Raw genomic sequence first — 14,651 nt, 5'->3', positions numbered from 1 at the left:
TAAAATAGGTTACAGGAGAAGAAAAAGCACTTTACAGCGTTACGAGAAGGCGTCACACACACAGACAATTGGTGCATTCTTCTGAACCAATTCCGTGTAACGTCAAAGACAAAAGGTATTGTCATGGGCGGAGTGCACGTTTGTGTCGTCAATGGTGACATGCGACATCGTAAAATCCACAACGGACAATCAACTCCGCAAATTATGATGCTGTAATTACAAAAGCGTGTGGCTGGATGGCGAACTTGTTTCGCAAAAATATCAAAGGGGTGAGCTTGCGCAAACAAAAAGCTATAAATGAAAACTAAAGCTTTGAACCTAGAGAATGTGGCAAAGCAATGCATGTCCAGTCACAGCAAAGAAACGTCATTGTCGACTGCATGCAAGTTCAACCGTGGGGAGAGCTGAAAGAGCCAAACGATCCCCTTACGGTCCTACCAACGAATCTATAAAAAAAAACATCTCGTTATAGCAGATAAAAACTGCCTGAAACTTCTCTGCGGTACTGCACAATGACAACTGTTCTGAACAGCAAACGAATCTGCAAATAAAATCCCACCTCCCAATAAGATCTCGGCTACCGAGAAGTTTCCCCAGTGCGCCTCCTTTCAAGGATGCCACTCCTCGGGTGTTGCTATGTCTACCTGGCTTATCTAGATTGCTTAAATTGATTTTCACGACGACACCCATCTTCGGACACCATTTCCTCTCTTTCGTGGCACTTGAACCCGGGTCGCAGCAGAGTTTCAAGGGCTTTGAGAACTAAGCGAATCAGAAAGGCAGTTGAAGCCTTGGTCCATTATGTTTCCTGTCAGATACTTTGCTGGTTCTCCAACAGCCTTTAAGCTTGAAAGTCTTTAAAAAGTTGTATTAAAACTTTGGGCTCAAATCTGTTGGTTCACGATTACGCAGGTATTAAAAAGCGTGACATACAAAAACGAAGAAAAGATGCAAATGCTTTTCCGTGTTGTTTGTGTTTTTCCTTTGCCCCGTCTTTTTAGCACTTTTTAATACCGCGTAACACTACGAAGCCCAGCTATGAGGGGTGTTAAGGTATCCCAAGCCCAAAATGGCAGCCTCACTTTCTTGTTGCTCCGAGAAAGTTCCGCACACTCGCAAGAACACCCAGGCATGAACGGGCAAGCAGCCGCAAACCTTACCGAGATCCCAGTCAACCTTGTGGTCAGCGCTCCTATCGTATGCGTTACAGTGGGCTCATTCGGTTTACCTGCACCAGCCAGCACTGGTGCAGAAAAGTGTAGCTCGGTGCAAAAAAGTGCAGGGCAGTGTATTTGCGGTATGCGTTTTAAGATAGGCTGCACATACTCAAAAATCAAATAAGTGCCATATTCGATTCATTAACCTACAAAAGCCACACCTGATGCAGCTGGCATTGGTAAATCAAATATAGGAGTTCTTAAAATTAAGCTTAAATTCAGCGTTACCTCAAAACATTACCTCTGTTAGGAAGTGAAAACTTAACTTTTCGTGGCTATCCAGCCATCTCCACAAGCGTGAAATAATGATACAAGTGGTGCTGGTGTATGACAAGGGCAAGACAAAACATGGATGTGGCACACAACAGCGGCTACCCCGCACCTACGATTTTTAAATGGGTGAGAAACTAAATTTTTTTTTGCATACTGTAGACAACATAAGCACACTCTCATCAATCTGAGCTAACGAACTTAGAATCTGAGCCCTCTGACAACACACTTTGCAGCTACAAAATTCTGTGACACAAAAATAGGGTAAACCCCCAAGTCTTTCAACAATCTCAGCATTCTCTCGAAGGACAAAGGCATATAAGCATTCATGGTGGCTTCCTTGGAAATGGGCCTATGTATTGTTCTCGGTTTAACCTTTGAAGGAAACAATGAATGACCTGAAGGGGGAGAGGGGGGGGGGGGGGGGGGGGTATAGAGTACTTTGCAGATAAGCACAAGAGCATAATGTTAGGGTACAAACTGCTCATTTTTCCTGCCACTGTAGTCACAAGCAGAAAAAAAGTTGAGGAAGTTCCGCCTCAGCCCAGCACGTTTTCTTTGCCTCACCATTATTTTATTTTGACTATAAGCAGCTTCTTAACATGCTTGATCTTGTAACTTCGCATAAAAAAAAAAAAAATCTAATGCAAGGTGTGCCTTTTTTTAAGCGGTTTATGGCATTTTTTAGCTCCTTAATGACATTTCATTTTATGTTCCACAAAAACATACCAAACCTCCTTTTTTCACCTCTCAAAAGTTGATGTCTCGCCCCCAATGACACGTTTACAGCTTCTTTATAATAGCGAAAAGGTCAACCGAAACTTATTTTGTCACCTCATAACATCCAAAAGACGCTGTTTGTCTCTCAATGACACGTCTTTGCTTTATCCTGCTTTAGTATATTTTTGAAGTGTTTTACTTTGTTTTGTTTTTCTTAGTTTGAATAACGTGCCCACTTTTAAAGACAAGAGCTGCTTTGTTAGCGAAGTAAGCGAAACAATAAACAATGCCTCCTCTTCAAGGCTGGTTTCCACATATGCACTTGAGCGCAACCGGGTACATTATGACCACTTTTGTTCCACCACCGCGTGCTGTGCAGCGTTTGAACGAGGTAGCACCAGCGTGCAAATAGCAACTGAACTCTTCTAACGCAAAACCTTCAGTACCAGACTAAAGGTTTCGCAGTATTCGCAAGATCTAATACATGCACTATCTACAAGAACTGGATGCTTATAACATTGCCGGAATTCTTTCGAGCATGCGGTGAAAAAATGATGCATAAAAAATGAGGAAACAAAGGCAAACCAAAAATGGGCCAGGGCTACCACATTGGTGTCACCAGTGCATTCCCTGGTAGCAAGCGCTCTCAAAAAAACACAGCACACCTGTTCGCAGTCAAACGCATTAAAGGAAGCGTGTAACGATACCAAGTAAGAAGGCTCCTCACTTTATGCAGGCTTTCTTAGCACCACTGCGTCCTGAGCATACTTCCACGCAACAGCACGAACCAAGAAGCTTCTCTGTCGTCGTACGATTACGAGGATAAGAGCGGACATTTTCTTTCAATCTCTCCTTCGCAAAACTTGACAACGAAGTCATGGGGTTCGCGTTGTCGACAATGCAATCCCCAAGATTCTGACGCCGAGCTTTGCAAATACCCGTGGCAACAACATGTAAAGGCGGAGGCTTACAAGGTGGACACAAGCGCTGCGTGAACATTTAATTTGGGCTCGAGACGACCGATGCCCCGACGTGCATTCGGGTAGTGGTTCATGCCCAATATTTGCGATAATGGGACGAGCCGAACCTCGACAACGCGTGGAACTTGGCATGTGCCCCATGCTTCCCCAACCCCAGCGCATGGCTACGATAAACAGCGGCTGCGTGTAATCGCCTCCGGATTATGAGACCACTTGTTCTGGCTGCAAGTTAAAATATAAATGCTGCTCTTTTTTTTTTCTTCTGTAACTGTTAGTGCTTGGAGAAAAAAAACTAATGTGTGTTTCATAGGTTACAAATGTTCAGAATAATACTCAGCGGTTTACTAAAAGTAAAAAAATTTTATGCATCGCCTCTTTAAGGTTGCAGAGGCACTGGGCATCGTGCAATGCCCTTCCTACACCAGTGGAATGTGCTTGCACGGAAATACATCCCCCGCAGGATTCTGAAACTGCAGCCTACAGCACACACCTTTTGCGTCGGCAAATGAAAGCATGATTGCAACAGCAAGAGCCGAGGAATTGTGGATGCATTGAAATATGTTACAATACAGCCATGCTCCAACAGGAAATGCCAATTAAAGCTGTGGAATAAAGCCGGCAGGCATTCCTTCCTTCATCTGCTTTTATTTTTTGTTTCATAGTGTTTCATAAACTTTACAGACTTCTTTTAAAAAAGCCGCAAAAGCTACATTAATGCGGTTTGTGCAGGTGAGTTATACGGTGAGGGGGACATAGTGTGAAACCCTTAATGTTTGCGAGTTCTTGATTTTCGCGAATCTAAAAATTCGTGAAATTTAGGGGCACGTGAAAATTTCAGTCCTTACGAGTATCAATGCAGGCGTCTGGAATTCACGAAATTTAGTGGCCGCAATCATTTCCTCTGTGACCAAGTCGCAAAAAAATAGAGACCACGAAAATAAAGGGTTTTACTGTATAGGGGTCTAACCATCACGACAAGTCAGATAGTTAGCTAAAATTTGTTCAAAAGATAAACGCATGGTTCTAATTGTGACCTAGCTGAGCATCATCGCAGACCACTAAATCATTTTAGAAGGACTTCGAGCGCGTGGGGAGTACGTCCACACGGTTTTTCTGCCTCTTATTATCAGCTCTCACATTGGCATGGAGCAAGTCCCAACTTCCAAACTATCATACCCTCTGAACATTCAGTGGCTTCCTTCCTTAGTAGCGCTAAACATCAATTTTCCTGGATTTTCTACTGACAAAACACACTAAAGGGACCCTGCAAAGACTTTTTTACAGCTATTTTTAATTCGCACCGAACCTGAACGCACTGAACGTAGTAACTTAATGAAACCTTTTTTTTCTCGAATTTCACCTTAATGTAAAAGTTATAGGCAAATTAAAATTACAAAAACAAGCAAAAGATAACCTCCTTCATGACGCCCTTGGTCGCCTGAGTAGACGTGAACTAGAGGAGTAGTGAGCTCAGCGAGCGCTCACAGCTGCCGCACTCCATGTCGACGGCTCGAGAGGGCGCCACTAAAGCATGTTCTGCATAGGCTATATGAAATGGGCAGCTAGGGCGGCTCGCATCGCATTTGGTGCGCGATTAAACACTAATTCGGCATGACACTTCATTGGCCACAAACGACAGCAAATACGGGGTAAAGATCAGTTCAGAACGGGAGCCACTTCGCGCTGCCATGCCGCCAAAGGAAAAAACCGCAAACCAAAGCTGCTCGCCGAAGGCCTTCGGAATGCTCGGAACCAGTTGGATGCTTGACTGCAGCGCCGCCGCGTACATCCGGGACCTTTCTACGCTGACTGCTCGTCGGTGCCTGATCCGACAACACTATTCTAGTATGCGCCGCCTTTTCCACCACTTGCTGGCGTTTTTGTGAACGGATCATTTTTTGTTTCCGCACTTTATAAACTGCATTTGTTTCTTTTCCGATCTAAAATACTGAACAAAAACTACTGTTATAAATAATTAGAACGGCTCGCGCCACTTATATCTTGTTAAAGTTGAGGCTTGGGCGAGTTGGTACATACTTCGGATATCTTGTTTTTTGACTAAAAAAAAGCTCTTAACGGCTCTGACCAGTGGTAAGCCCAGGACCAAAGACGTTGCATATCACGCGCTTTCGGCACAGCGGGTCGCACCCGTAGGTAGAGAAGGTTTCCGTGTCGTCTGGTTAAAATCTGACACCCGCACTCATATTTATATACGTTCTCCGAGCCCGCTGGCTTGCCCGAACCCCAAGAGACATGGAAATCTCAAAAAAGGTAGACGCTTAAATATGATTGCAGGGCCCCTCTGAAGGTATGCAAGTTTTGACTTCCCTCTTGTATTCGTCTTTTTAGCACTTTTAACCATGGTTAAAAACATGCGTCTCTGTTGTCTGCGATTCCGCCTCTGTCATCTGCAACTCCGTCTGCTCATCACAGCTCCAATCAGGAAGCTAGGCCAAACACAACAGGGACCTGTTCCAGCGGAATTAGGAATAGCTGAAACGCATTCCGGAGCACCAGACACGAGCCAGCATGTTATACCACTCCAGGCCGCCCACGCGAAAGCAAGCCCCAAATCTATGCCTTGACAAAAGCAGACGAAGAAAAACAAACAAAAAAAAACTTGTTCCAGCTATTCAGTCCAGTCACGTCGTCTGCTGGGAATCTGATAGCAGACATGCTTGAGAATCGGGAACAGCTAAAGACATCCCTCTTCGCTTAAATTTTTTTTCCTTTCCTTTTCTTTTTTTTTTACGTTAGTTGCGCAGTCGCCGTTATCAGCAAAAGCTCGGCAAACATTTGCAACAACGCTGATTAAAATTAAAAAAACAAAATACTTTACAAAGAAAAGGAGATAAACGCCAAACATCGCTTCACCCGAATCGGCGCGTAGGCTTCAAGTCAGTGAACCAATGAACTACCCTAAACGCGGTGCGTCGCCGCGTTCTTGGGACCACTCAACCAATGAAAGGGCTAGAGCGTGCCACTCGATAAACCAATCGGATGCTTAAAATTACCGTATCACCACCTGCATTTTTTTTTTTTTTTTTAAGGGCAAGGAACGGAACGCAAACGGTTTGCAGACGACTAAAAAAGCAAAGGGCCGCAAAAAGACACCAACTTACGGCCATTTGACAAGAAGCTAGCAATCAAACATACGCACAAAATCCAATCAAATGCGACGGTGAAGTTGAAAAAAAAAAAAAATAGGCACAGAAGTTTGCGCTGTAAATAACGTAGCAGCGTAAACGCGGAACCACGCAGAAATAAGCTACTTTACCGCCAACAAAAATTTGGGCCAAACCGATTTTTTTTTTTTTTTTTTCCGCAACCTCCTGAACGTTTGTATTCTTGTTCATTACTCAAACTCGGCCCCTTTTTCTCTTTTGTATCATTATTTCGTGCCCCTTTTACGCGGTGGTGCCTGCCCAGACTCACAAAGTCAGTGGAGCATTTATGACACCTATGTTTCCTTGGCTTCTTTTTTTCTCCTTTGGAGACCAGTCTACCGAAACAGAACTTTCCGCCTTTTTTTCTTTTCTTCCTTTTTGATCCTCGCCGAGATAATGCAAGCTTAAAATTAACACGGATAATTCGCTTTTTTTAAATTTTCTTTCTTGGTTTTTCCTACACAAAACAAGAAAAGAAAAAAAACACCGCGGGCATTTATGCAGAGATATGAGACGCCAGTGACCGCCCTCGATTGATATTTAAAAATAGGCGCCACCAGAATCAAAAATACAAAACAAAAACAAGCGCCCAAAAGCAGATGCGTCATTGAGCCCCACTTGCCGCTTGCTGCTCAAGTTAGAAACCGATCTTTTTTATGTTTTTGTTTTGAAGCCTCAAACAAGCACAAAACCTACGCGCCACACCGTCCCACGGGGTCCAAATCAGACGTAGTTCCAACTCCACCTAATCGCTGAGCAAAAAAAGGAACCCAAAGTATCGCAAAAAAACGTCGCTGATCTTCAAAATAGGCTTAGGTCCATACACAAACAGCGTCTCGAATAGCAATTTTTAACCAGCTTCCTGGCGCCTAGGTAGGCGTAAAACGCGGAACGTACCGCTATATTCCGCGAAAACAACGTCTTCGTAAGGCTGTCAAAGCTATCAGTCGTTGACTTTGATACGTTTTCGAGTCGTCGAAAAAGTACAATCGTCACAATAAAATTGATAGAGAGAAAAGCCACGGCGTACGACACTTACCGTTCCTTCGAAAACAAGAGCATCCTTTTCCAGATGTCGCACGCAGAAGTGGCCCGTCGAAAGCGATCACCGAGAAAACAGCCTGCTTCTCGAGCGAAACTAGACCACACAAATGCTGATTTTCGAGGCCCTTTAAAAATGACCCGAATACGCGAGAGCACGAAGCACCACTTGATACCGAACGACACACATCTGCTGCTCTCTGTTGCGCGGTAGATGGATTCGGATTGGTTCGCGCTACGACTTCAGCGTGTCGAACTGGATTCGATCGCAGCGCCGTACCCGTTTGGGTGCGGCTACTGTGGCGGCGGAGCTGTGAAGCTCGATATCGTAATATATTGCCCGCTCTTACGAGCAATACGCTATGCTGCTTTATTACAGCTCTCTAAAAAATAGCCCTTCAAATATTAAAAACGGTTAGAACAAGTTTTGTCTAATTTGTGAAATAAAACCGTAACCCTACCTTACCGCTCGCATCCATCATTCGCATGTTATGATCTCTATGCTCGCATGACGACAACATCCACAAAAGGAGAAGCTGAAAGCACGTGCCATAGCAACCGCTGTTTGCCGAAATGCCCTAAAGCTTGTCGGGCAACGGCACGATCTCCAACTTTGGCCCCGAGATAAGTGCTTCAAATGACCACCGTAAGCTTACAAGAAGTTGAGAAACACAACAGCAGAGCAGACGCCTGGATCATCTTCAGACAACAGGTGTACAACGTAAGCGACTACGTCGACAAGCACCCCGGGGGGCTGATTCTGCTCAATCACGCGGGAAAAGATGCCACAGAAGCAATCACCAATCAACCCGCGCATCGGTGCGTCTTTAATTTCATCTTATCGACGCTGAAGACCTATCACGTGGGTAGCTTGGTTGACCAGCCACCTCGGCGCTGAACGCTGCTGGCAAAATGATTATTTTCGTAGGTCCCAGCGGCTCGGGCAAGACAACTCTGCTGAAGCGGCTCGAACAACACATGGATGGTCGCGGCAGAACGTCTGAAATGGAGATACCCAGACCAACGGTAGGGGTCAACATGACAAAGCTGAAGATCAAGAAAAAGGCCTTCAGCGTTAGAGAAATTGGGGGACAGATGGCGCCACTATGGCCGCAACAGTGCGCTGGTGCCCTCGGTCTGGTCTATGTTGTGGACTCGTCTAACCTTCAGCAGTTCAGCGCTTCGGTTGTCTTGCTCCTAGACCTGCTGAACCTTGAGAGCCTCAGGGATGTGCCTTTCTTAGTGGTCTTCAATAAGGTGGATGCCTACCTGGCTGTGCCGCTGGACGAGTACAAGACGGCATTTAGGCTGAACGACATCTTGGAGGTCGCCTCCCAGCCACTTAGGGTTGTGCAGACAAGCTGCTTGACTGAGTATGGATTGGACGAAGTTGTTGTCTGGTTGTCGGAAATAACCTCCAAGTGATATATACTGTTGCAACTTTACATCTTTTTTAATCTTTCAGAGTTAAAAGCATGAGCCCTTGGGGATGTGTGTACCAAATGTTAATTTCTATACAAACACTATACTCGGTTACAAGTCGAGAAGGTAGGAGCAGCTCCTCCCACAAGCGTGATGCGCCCGTTTCAAATCCCTCCGCAGTCGAAAGAAGAGTTCAGTGGAAACACTCTTTGTTCCGCTTCAATGGATAGATAATGGCCACAGAGTGGTGCCAACTTGTCATCGACCCCCATTTTTTAAGAAAGAAATCTTTGTATTCATTGGAGGGGGAACCGAGCCCCTAAAAGCAGCCTTTGTATCCATCGGAGGGGGAAGCTAATCTCTGAAAGTCGTATTTGTTTCCATCGGAGGGGAAAACTCTAATCTCCCTCTCATGGCTTCCACAATGCTAAGTCAAAGTTGAAAGATAAAGCAAATATGTACAGAAAGGCAAGACCTTCCTCGCGCGTTGGCCGCGACGTCACGGAAACGGTGGGACGCTATTGGATGCAGAGGTGGCGGAAGGATATACGATTCCCTTTGAGGGGCATTTGCCGCTACCTTCTTAACCTGTAACTTACTATAGATGTCTAGTCCTATGCGGAGAGCAAGTCGTCTGCTTCTTGCGCAAGAGTTGCGGTGACATCACAAAGATGTCAAGCTCTGATTGGCTCCGATTGAAGGATAGTGGGTGGACCTCAACGCAAGCTGCTTGGAGGTCTACCCACTATCTTTCATTCAGAACCAATCAGGGCTCGGCATTCTGACGTCACCACAACCCCTGCAAAATAAGCAGACAAACTTGTGCTCTGCATTCTAGCTAGCATATGTTGTTTAACCTGTTAGTTATAGATGCAAATGTTTCATAATTAAGTTTATTGCTCTCTTTGTTACACGAGGACACTCGTATGTCATAAAATGTTAAGATGTATTTTGGGCCCTCAGCCGTCAGTTACATAACTTGTGAAGAATGGACATCCTGCCATAATAAATTTAAAAGTTCAGAAGCGGTTGAAAACTCGTTCCAGGAACTCCTTGGGATCCGCATGTTCACAGTTGACCACACGGACCATCGGTTCCATTCCAGATGACGGAAAAGTGACCTGGACAAAATTAGACCCGGGCTCTTCAGTGAAGCATTTTAGCAAAGATAACAAACTTAAATACCTGGAACTGAACCTTGAATCTTTCCAAGAGGAAGTTCCACTTTAGGGAGGTCATTTCATCTTCGGACAGTGCTTGAAACTCCTCCACCTATGAGGTAATAGGTTTATATGTGTGTTAATCGATTCCATTATGATTACCATTTTAGAAAATAGTTTGGTTGTCTGCTTACACATATATCTTTTCCATAATCTGTGCCATACAAGTATCTAGCATAATTTTGTGACATGTGACACAATGCAAACCACGAAAGAAAATATAGATTTGACTCATTTTTCAGCTTTTTTGCAGGCGTGGACTAGAGCACAAAAATGCACACCTTATGGTGCAGGCTCCGGACATATGTTCTTGCATACTAATATTTGATGAACTCGTTTATTGTACTGCCTCAAAACTCTGTGAAGACGTTAATGAGGACAGTTAGGCATGATAAAATAGTATTATACTTACCGAAAAAAAAATAGTACAATGTCTGCTATAACGTAAGTGCTTATAAAAGACGCAGGTGCAAATAACCTTTGATGGATATCTGAGATCACTACATACATTGAAAATTAGGGGATTTTCGTTGGAAAATTTATCCTGGAGACATTAATGAAATTCTGTTCGTTCTGGAGACATTTACATTGCTTGGAAACAATTAGCAGTTTCCACGAGACCAAACACACATTGCCCACCTAACATATACAAAACGTCCATGCTACATTCTCGGAATACCCCCAAGAAAATTTCTCCATGGTAAGTCCCATGAGGACATGGACATCTGTGTTGTGGACGTCTGTCCTGTAGACATTTGTCCTAGGGACATTTGTCCTAGGGACATTTGTCCTAGGGACATTTGTCCTGGGGACATCTGTCCTGGGAACATCTCTCCTGAAGGCATCATCCCTGGAAACGTCTGTCATCGGAACAACAATTCTGGGAACATCCGTTTTGGGGACGTCTGTCCTCAAGATGTTTGTCCTAGAGACATTGGTTCCAAGGACATTTGTCCTAGCTAAGGAGATCTGTCCTAGTGACATCTGTCCTGGAGAGATCAGTACTGGGGGCATTTATATTGGCTGGGGCTTTGGGATAACACATCCTGTTGGGGTGAAGCGAAGAGCTAACTACCGTCACTCCGAGAAGGTTGTCTGCAACGTGACCGCTGATGCGTGATCGGATGACCGTTCCAGTGTGGTCCGTCCAGATGACCGGTATGTCAATCTCGTTGACCGCGGACGGATCGGCTTGGCCTAGGGCTGTGGGGCACGTGCCGTTGGAGCAAACCTGTCCCTGCCTCAGGCGGAAGTTGCAGTGGCCACTGTCAGAGGAGACGAAGATCGTGTCGTTAAATGGCGCTTTCGTAATTCAGCTTCCTCTTTTAGTGCTCCTTTTGGCATGTACATCTTTGGGGATGACTTTGATGCAGTCACATGCGCCACTGCACATCTAACTGCTTCCAGCGCAAGCTTTCCACCTTCGATGACACTTCAGCATCCCGCAAACCTCCAGCGCGACCGAGCGCCTTGAAGCTTATCGGCTTTTTCACTCGGTCCCTACCATCTATGATGGAAAATAAACTTATTATTATTATTATTATTATTCTGATATCATCTCTTATGATGAGAAAAAACACTGGCTTCATCTATCAGGTAACGGTGGAACAGATTATTTTCATATTTTTCCTACATTTTTCGCTCGCCATTCTTTTTTCTTGGCTCGGAAAACTTTGACATTGTAGATAGGATTCCATGTTTTCGGTAAATGCCGACAAAGCCCGAAAATTAACCCTCCCAAGATGATTTAATAAAAAAATCTGGAAATCATGAAAAACCTTTGAATTGGAAATGTCCTTGAACGGCAGAACACTAACCTTCGCTGGAAGAAAAAGCTTAATCTGAAGTTTTATCTCGTGTTAACCCGGAAGAGAACCCCCTGACCTTTTCACAAGGCTGCTTCTTTCTTGAGAACCACGCCCTTTTATCTCGTTATCTTATCGGCACCCAGACGTCTTTTAAAGTAATTGGGTTACTAAGATGAGCCCTTCCAGCTTCCCCACTCTATTCTACATTAACCCTGATAAGTGCCGACTCTTTGTCCGACACCGAAGATTGACGCCTAGAAACAATGAATTTGTCAAAAATTGTAAACCCCCCAAAAAGAACAGCCCTGAATCAGATAAAAAATTATTCCCGTAATGGAACCTTATTTATAAACAATCATTTCTTGTAGATGGTGCTGGCATTTTTCTCGCAAATACTGCAAAACCTTTGCTCTAGTGATATGCAGTTCCAGGGTCACCTTATCGATGGTGTCAGCGGGTCACCTTGTAAGATATCACAAAAACTTGGTTATCAATAAATGAAAGTGTGTGAACGGGGCTTTGGGCATTCAAAGAAACTAGGGAACAGATTGGGCCCAAGAGATTCTTGAGAGAGGCTTACCAGCGTGAACTGATCAACCTCGCACCGGGACCGTCGAGATCGAAGTGGTTGAGAAGCGCATAGAGGAAACCAGTCAACGGAGTCAAGTTGCCAGACTGCATCCTCGACTGGATCTCTTCATTGAGTTCCTTGGCCGTGTACACGGTTGTGTCCACTGTTTTGGGACGCAACACTGTGAGACTCTGCTGACGGTCAACTCCTTTAGTGAACTACCGTATTTACTTGAAGAACACATCATGTGCGCACAGTGGATTCTGCGCCATAAAAAGCCGCAAAATCTCCATCTTTTACCTAATGTGCATTGAGGTGGTGCATTATACCTTGTGAAATAGCAAGACATTGTTTTCTTCCTGTAGAAAATTGAAGCAACAAACTTATTTGCCAAAGTCAGCGGCGGACGTGTCCGCAGATGACTAAATTAGCGATGGATATGACTAGTGGCGCCATCTCCCGATTGGCACAGCGAGCAGTCGACACTCTCGGCTGTCTGCTAGTTTCCCCGATGTGGTGCATTTTATGTTGCGAAGTTTGAAGGCATAGTTCTCTTCCTGTAAAAAATAAGACCATCAAAACTCGCCAAAGGTCTGCTCACTGCATCTATCAAGAGGTGGCGCCCCACGTCGCATCCATCGCTAATTCTTTCATCTGCAAACGCACCCCCGCCACTGACTTTGGCAGGTACGACGGTCTTGTTTTTTACAGGAAGGAAATTGCGCCTTGAAACTTCACGAGGTAAAATGCACCGCATCAATGCACATTTGGTGAAAGTTTCGATCTTCTACGTACAGGCGTCGATTTTTCCGGCTCGTTTTAAGGCGCAAGATCCACCGCACCCTGAATACGATAAAATTAATTACTCCGTCTGTCTCACACATGGTCTGCCTTGGACTTATAAAGTGACTCAATAAAACCAAGCATGAAAACTCACCGAAGCGCTCCTCAGGACCCTCGTCGGCAAGATCTACACTCTGCAAGTACTCAAAGAGTGCGGTTGCTTCGGGCATATCTGGTGGGAGAGAAGGAATATTTGGAAGAGCCTGTCGAACCAGGATGTGGTCTACTATATCCAAGCTTCTCCCGATTCATTCCTCAGTGTTTATATCAACTAGTAATTAATAAATCTCATTGGCCGAAGAGCAATAATGAGATGCCGGGGGCTCGCCATGCCGTGTTTCTTAATTCAGCGACCCCAGCTGCACGCTCCTTTGTGGTGGTGGTGCTCTGACGTACTTAGAAGTACTATGAGAACAATGCTGTTTGTGAAGGCCAATATAAGACCATCTGTTTTGAAACTGAGATCTATAATTTTATTTAAGGACAACCTTTTTATGATATGCTTAAACTAAGTATGCATGATGGCATGAAACAAGCACACGTTTCGAGCCAAGGTTGGGTAACGTCGGACGACGTTGAATATCCCTAAGCGAACCCACAATTGTCGCGGTATAAATACACTTACGGGGGTTGACGGTGATCACCGTCTTCCCATCTGCCGAACCGGTCATGCCAAAGGTGTTATTGAGGCGGACTCTCACGTCGGCAATGTAGAGCACTGTGCCGGAAACAAAATTGTTGTAAGGTAGCGTAGGATACGGGGTTTTCTTATGAATGCACTCGTGGAGATATGACTGGCGCTGTCTGTATGCATGCTGTACCTGTCTCCCCTGCGTTCCATGCTTCCGAGAACCGTATCAGCTCTTCGTCCCACCTGTAGATTAGGAAATATTATTCTTGTATAGCTGCATGGAGACTGTTGTAGCAAAACTACCTCAAATAATAAAAGTAAAAACTAGAGTGGCTGAAATGTGGTCCAAGCGAACTAATGTATCAGATACAGTGTGTTTCTAGAGTAAAAAAGTACAAATAATCTTTAAACACAATCTTTTTTTTGTACTTTTCATTCCCACTAAATGTGTCAGTAATAAGGCACAGTATTATAGTGCAATTAAAGCTGTCTGCATTACATTATGAATAAACTTAATCTCGGCATTCGGTTTGAGAAATACTTGTTTGGTTCCCTGGTTCCATAACTCGCTACAACCATACATTATTGCATGCAGAAATGTATCATTTCAAGTTGTACTTTCCTTAAAAAGCCTAAAAAAATAGGTTATGCTATTGCATTTTACTATCACTGAAGATATAAAACATTGTACAAACATCTGCTGTGATGTTATTGCAACGTTTCCAGGTAATGTTACAATTTTATGTACATTTTTAAACATG

At 44.4% G+C, this 14,651-nt stretch overlaps 3 protein-coding genes across 3 annotated transcripts in view; 1 reads left to right on the top strand and 2 right to left on the bottom strand.

The window, feature by feature from the left end:
- Positions 1-7,653, bottom strand: part of LOC120843654 (ras-related protein Rab-40B) — a 46,229-nt gene extending 38,576 nt beyond the window's left edge. The window contains exon 1 of the mRNA XM_040215084.2: positions 7,394-7,653. The gene's annotated coding sequence lies outside the window, so the exon portion shown is untranslated. The remainder of the gene's footprint in view (positions 1-7,393) is intronic.
- A 221-nt stretch (positions 7,654-7,874) lies between these two features.
- LOC120839606 (ADP-ribosylation factor-like protein 16) lies at positions 7,875-9,853 on the top strand. Its single transcript, XM_040209917.3, has 2 exons — positions 7,875-8,214; positions 8,324-9,853. The coding sequence occupies exons 1-2, from the start codon at positions 8,178-8,180 to the stop codon at positions 8,818-8,820; spliced, it is 534 nt and encodes a 177-aa protein (XP_040065851.2). The 5' UTR covers positions 7,875-8,177; the 3' UTR covers positions 8,821-9,853.
- LOC120839607 (meiosis-specific with OB domain-containing protein) overlaps positions 9,801-14,651 on the bottom strand; it is a 65,410-nt gene continuing 60,559 nt past the window's right edge. The window contains exons 6-12 of the mRNA XM_040209919.3: positions 14,081-14,133; positions 13,885-13,977; positions 13,354-13,431; positions 12,426-12,579; positions 11,113-11,302; positions 10,003-10,089; positions 9,801-9,938 (exon numbers count right to left, since the gene is read on the bottom strand). Of these exons, the coding sequence (XP_040065853.3) occupies positions 9,837-9,938; positions 10,003-10,089; positions 11,113-11,302; positions 12,426-12,579; positions 13,354-13,431; positions 13,885-13,977; positions 14,081-14,133 (757 nt within the window). The 3' untranslated portion in view covers positions 9,801-9,836. The remainder of the gene's footprint in view (positions 9,939-10,002; positions 10,090-11,112; positions 11,303-12,425; positions 12,580-13,353; positions 13,432-13,884; positions 13,978-14,080; positions 14,134-14,651) is intronic.

This window comes from Ixodes scapularis, unplaced genomic scaffold, assembly GCF_016920785.2.
Source record: "Ixodes scapularis isolate PalLabHiFi unplaced genomic scaffold, ASM1692078v2 PGA_scaffold6__148_contigs__length_123643588, whole genome shotgun sequence".
Lineage (NCBI taxonomy): Eukaryota > Metazoa > Arthropoda > Arachnida > Ixodida > Ixodidae > Ixodes > Ixodes scapularis.
Note: the sequence above shows the minus strand (reverse complement) of the source record. Positions and strands in the feature narration are given on the sequence as shown.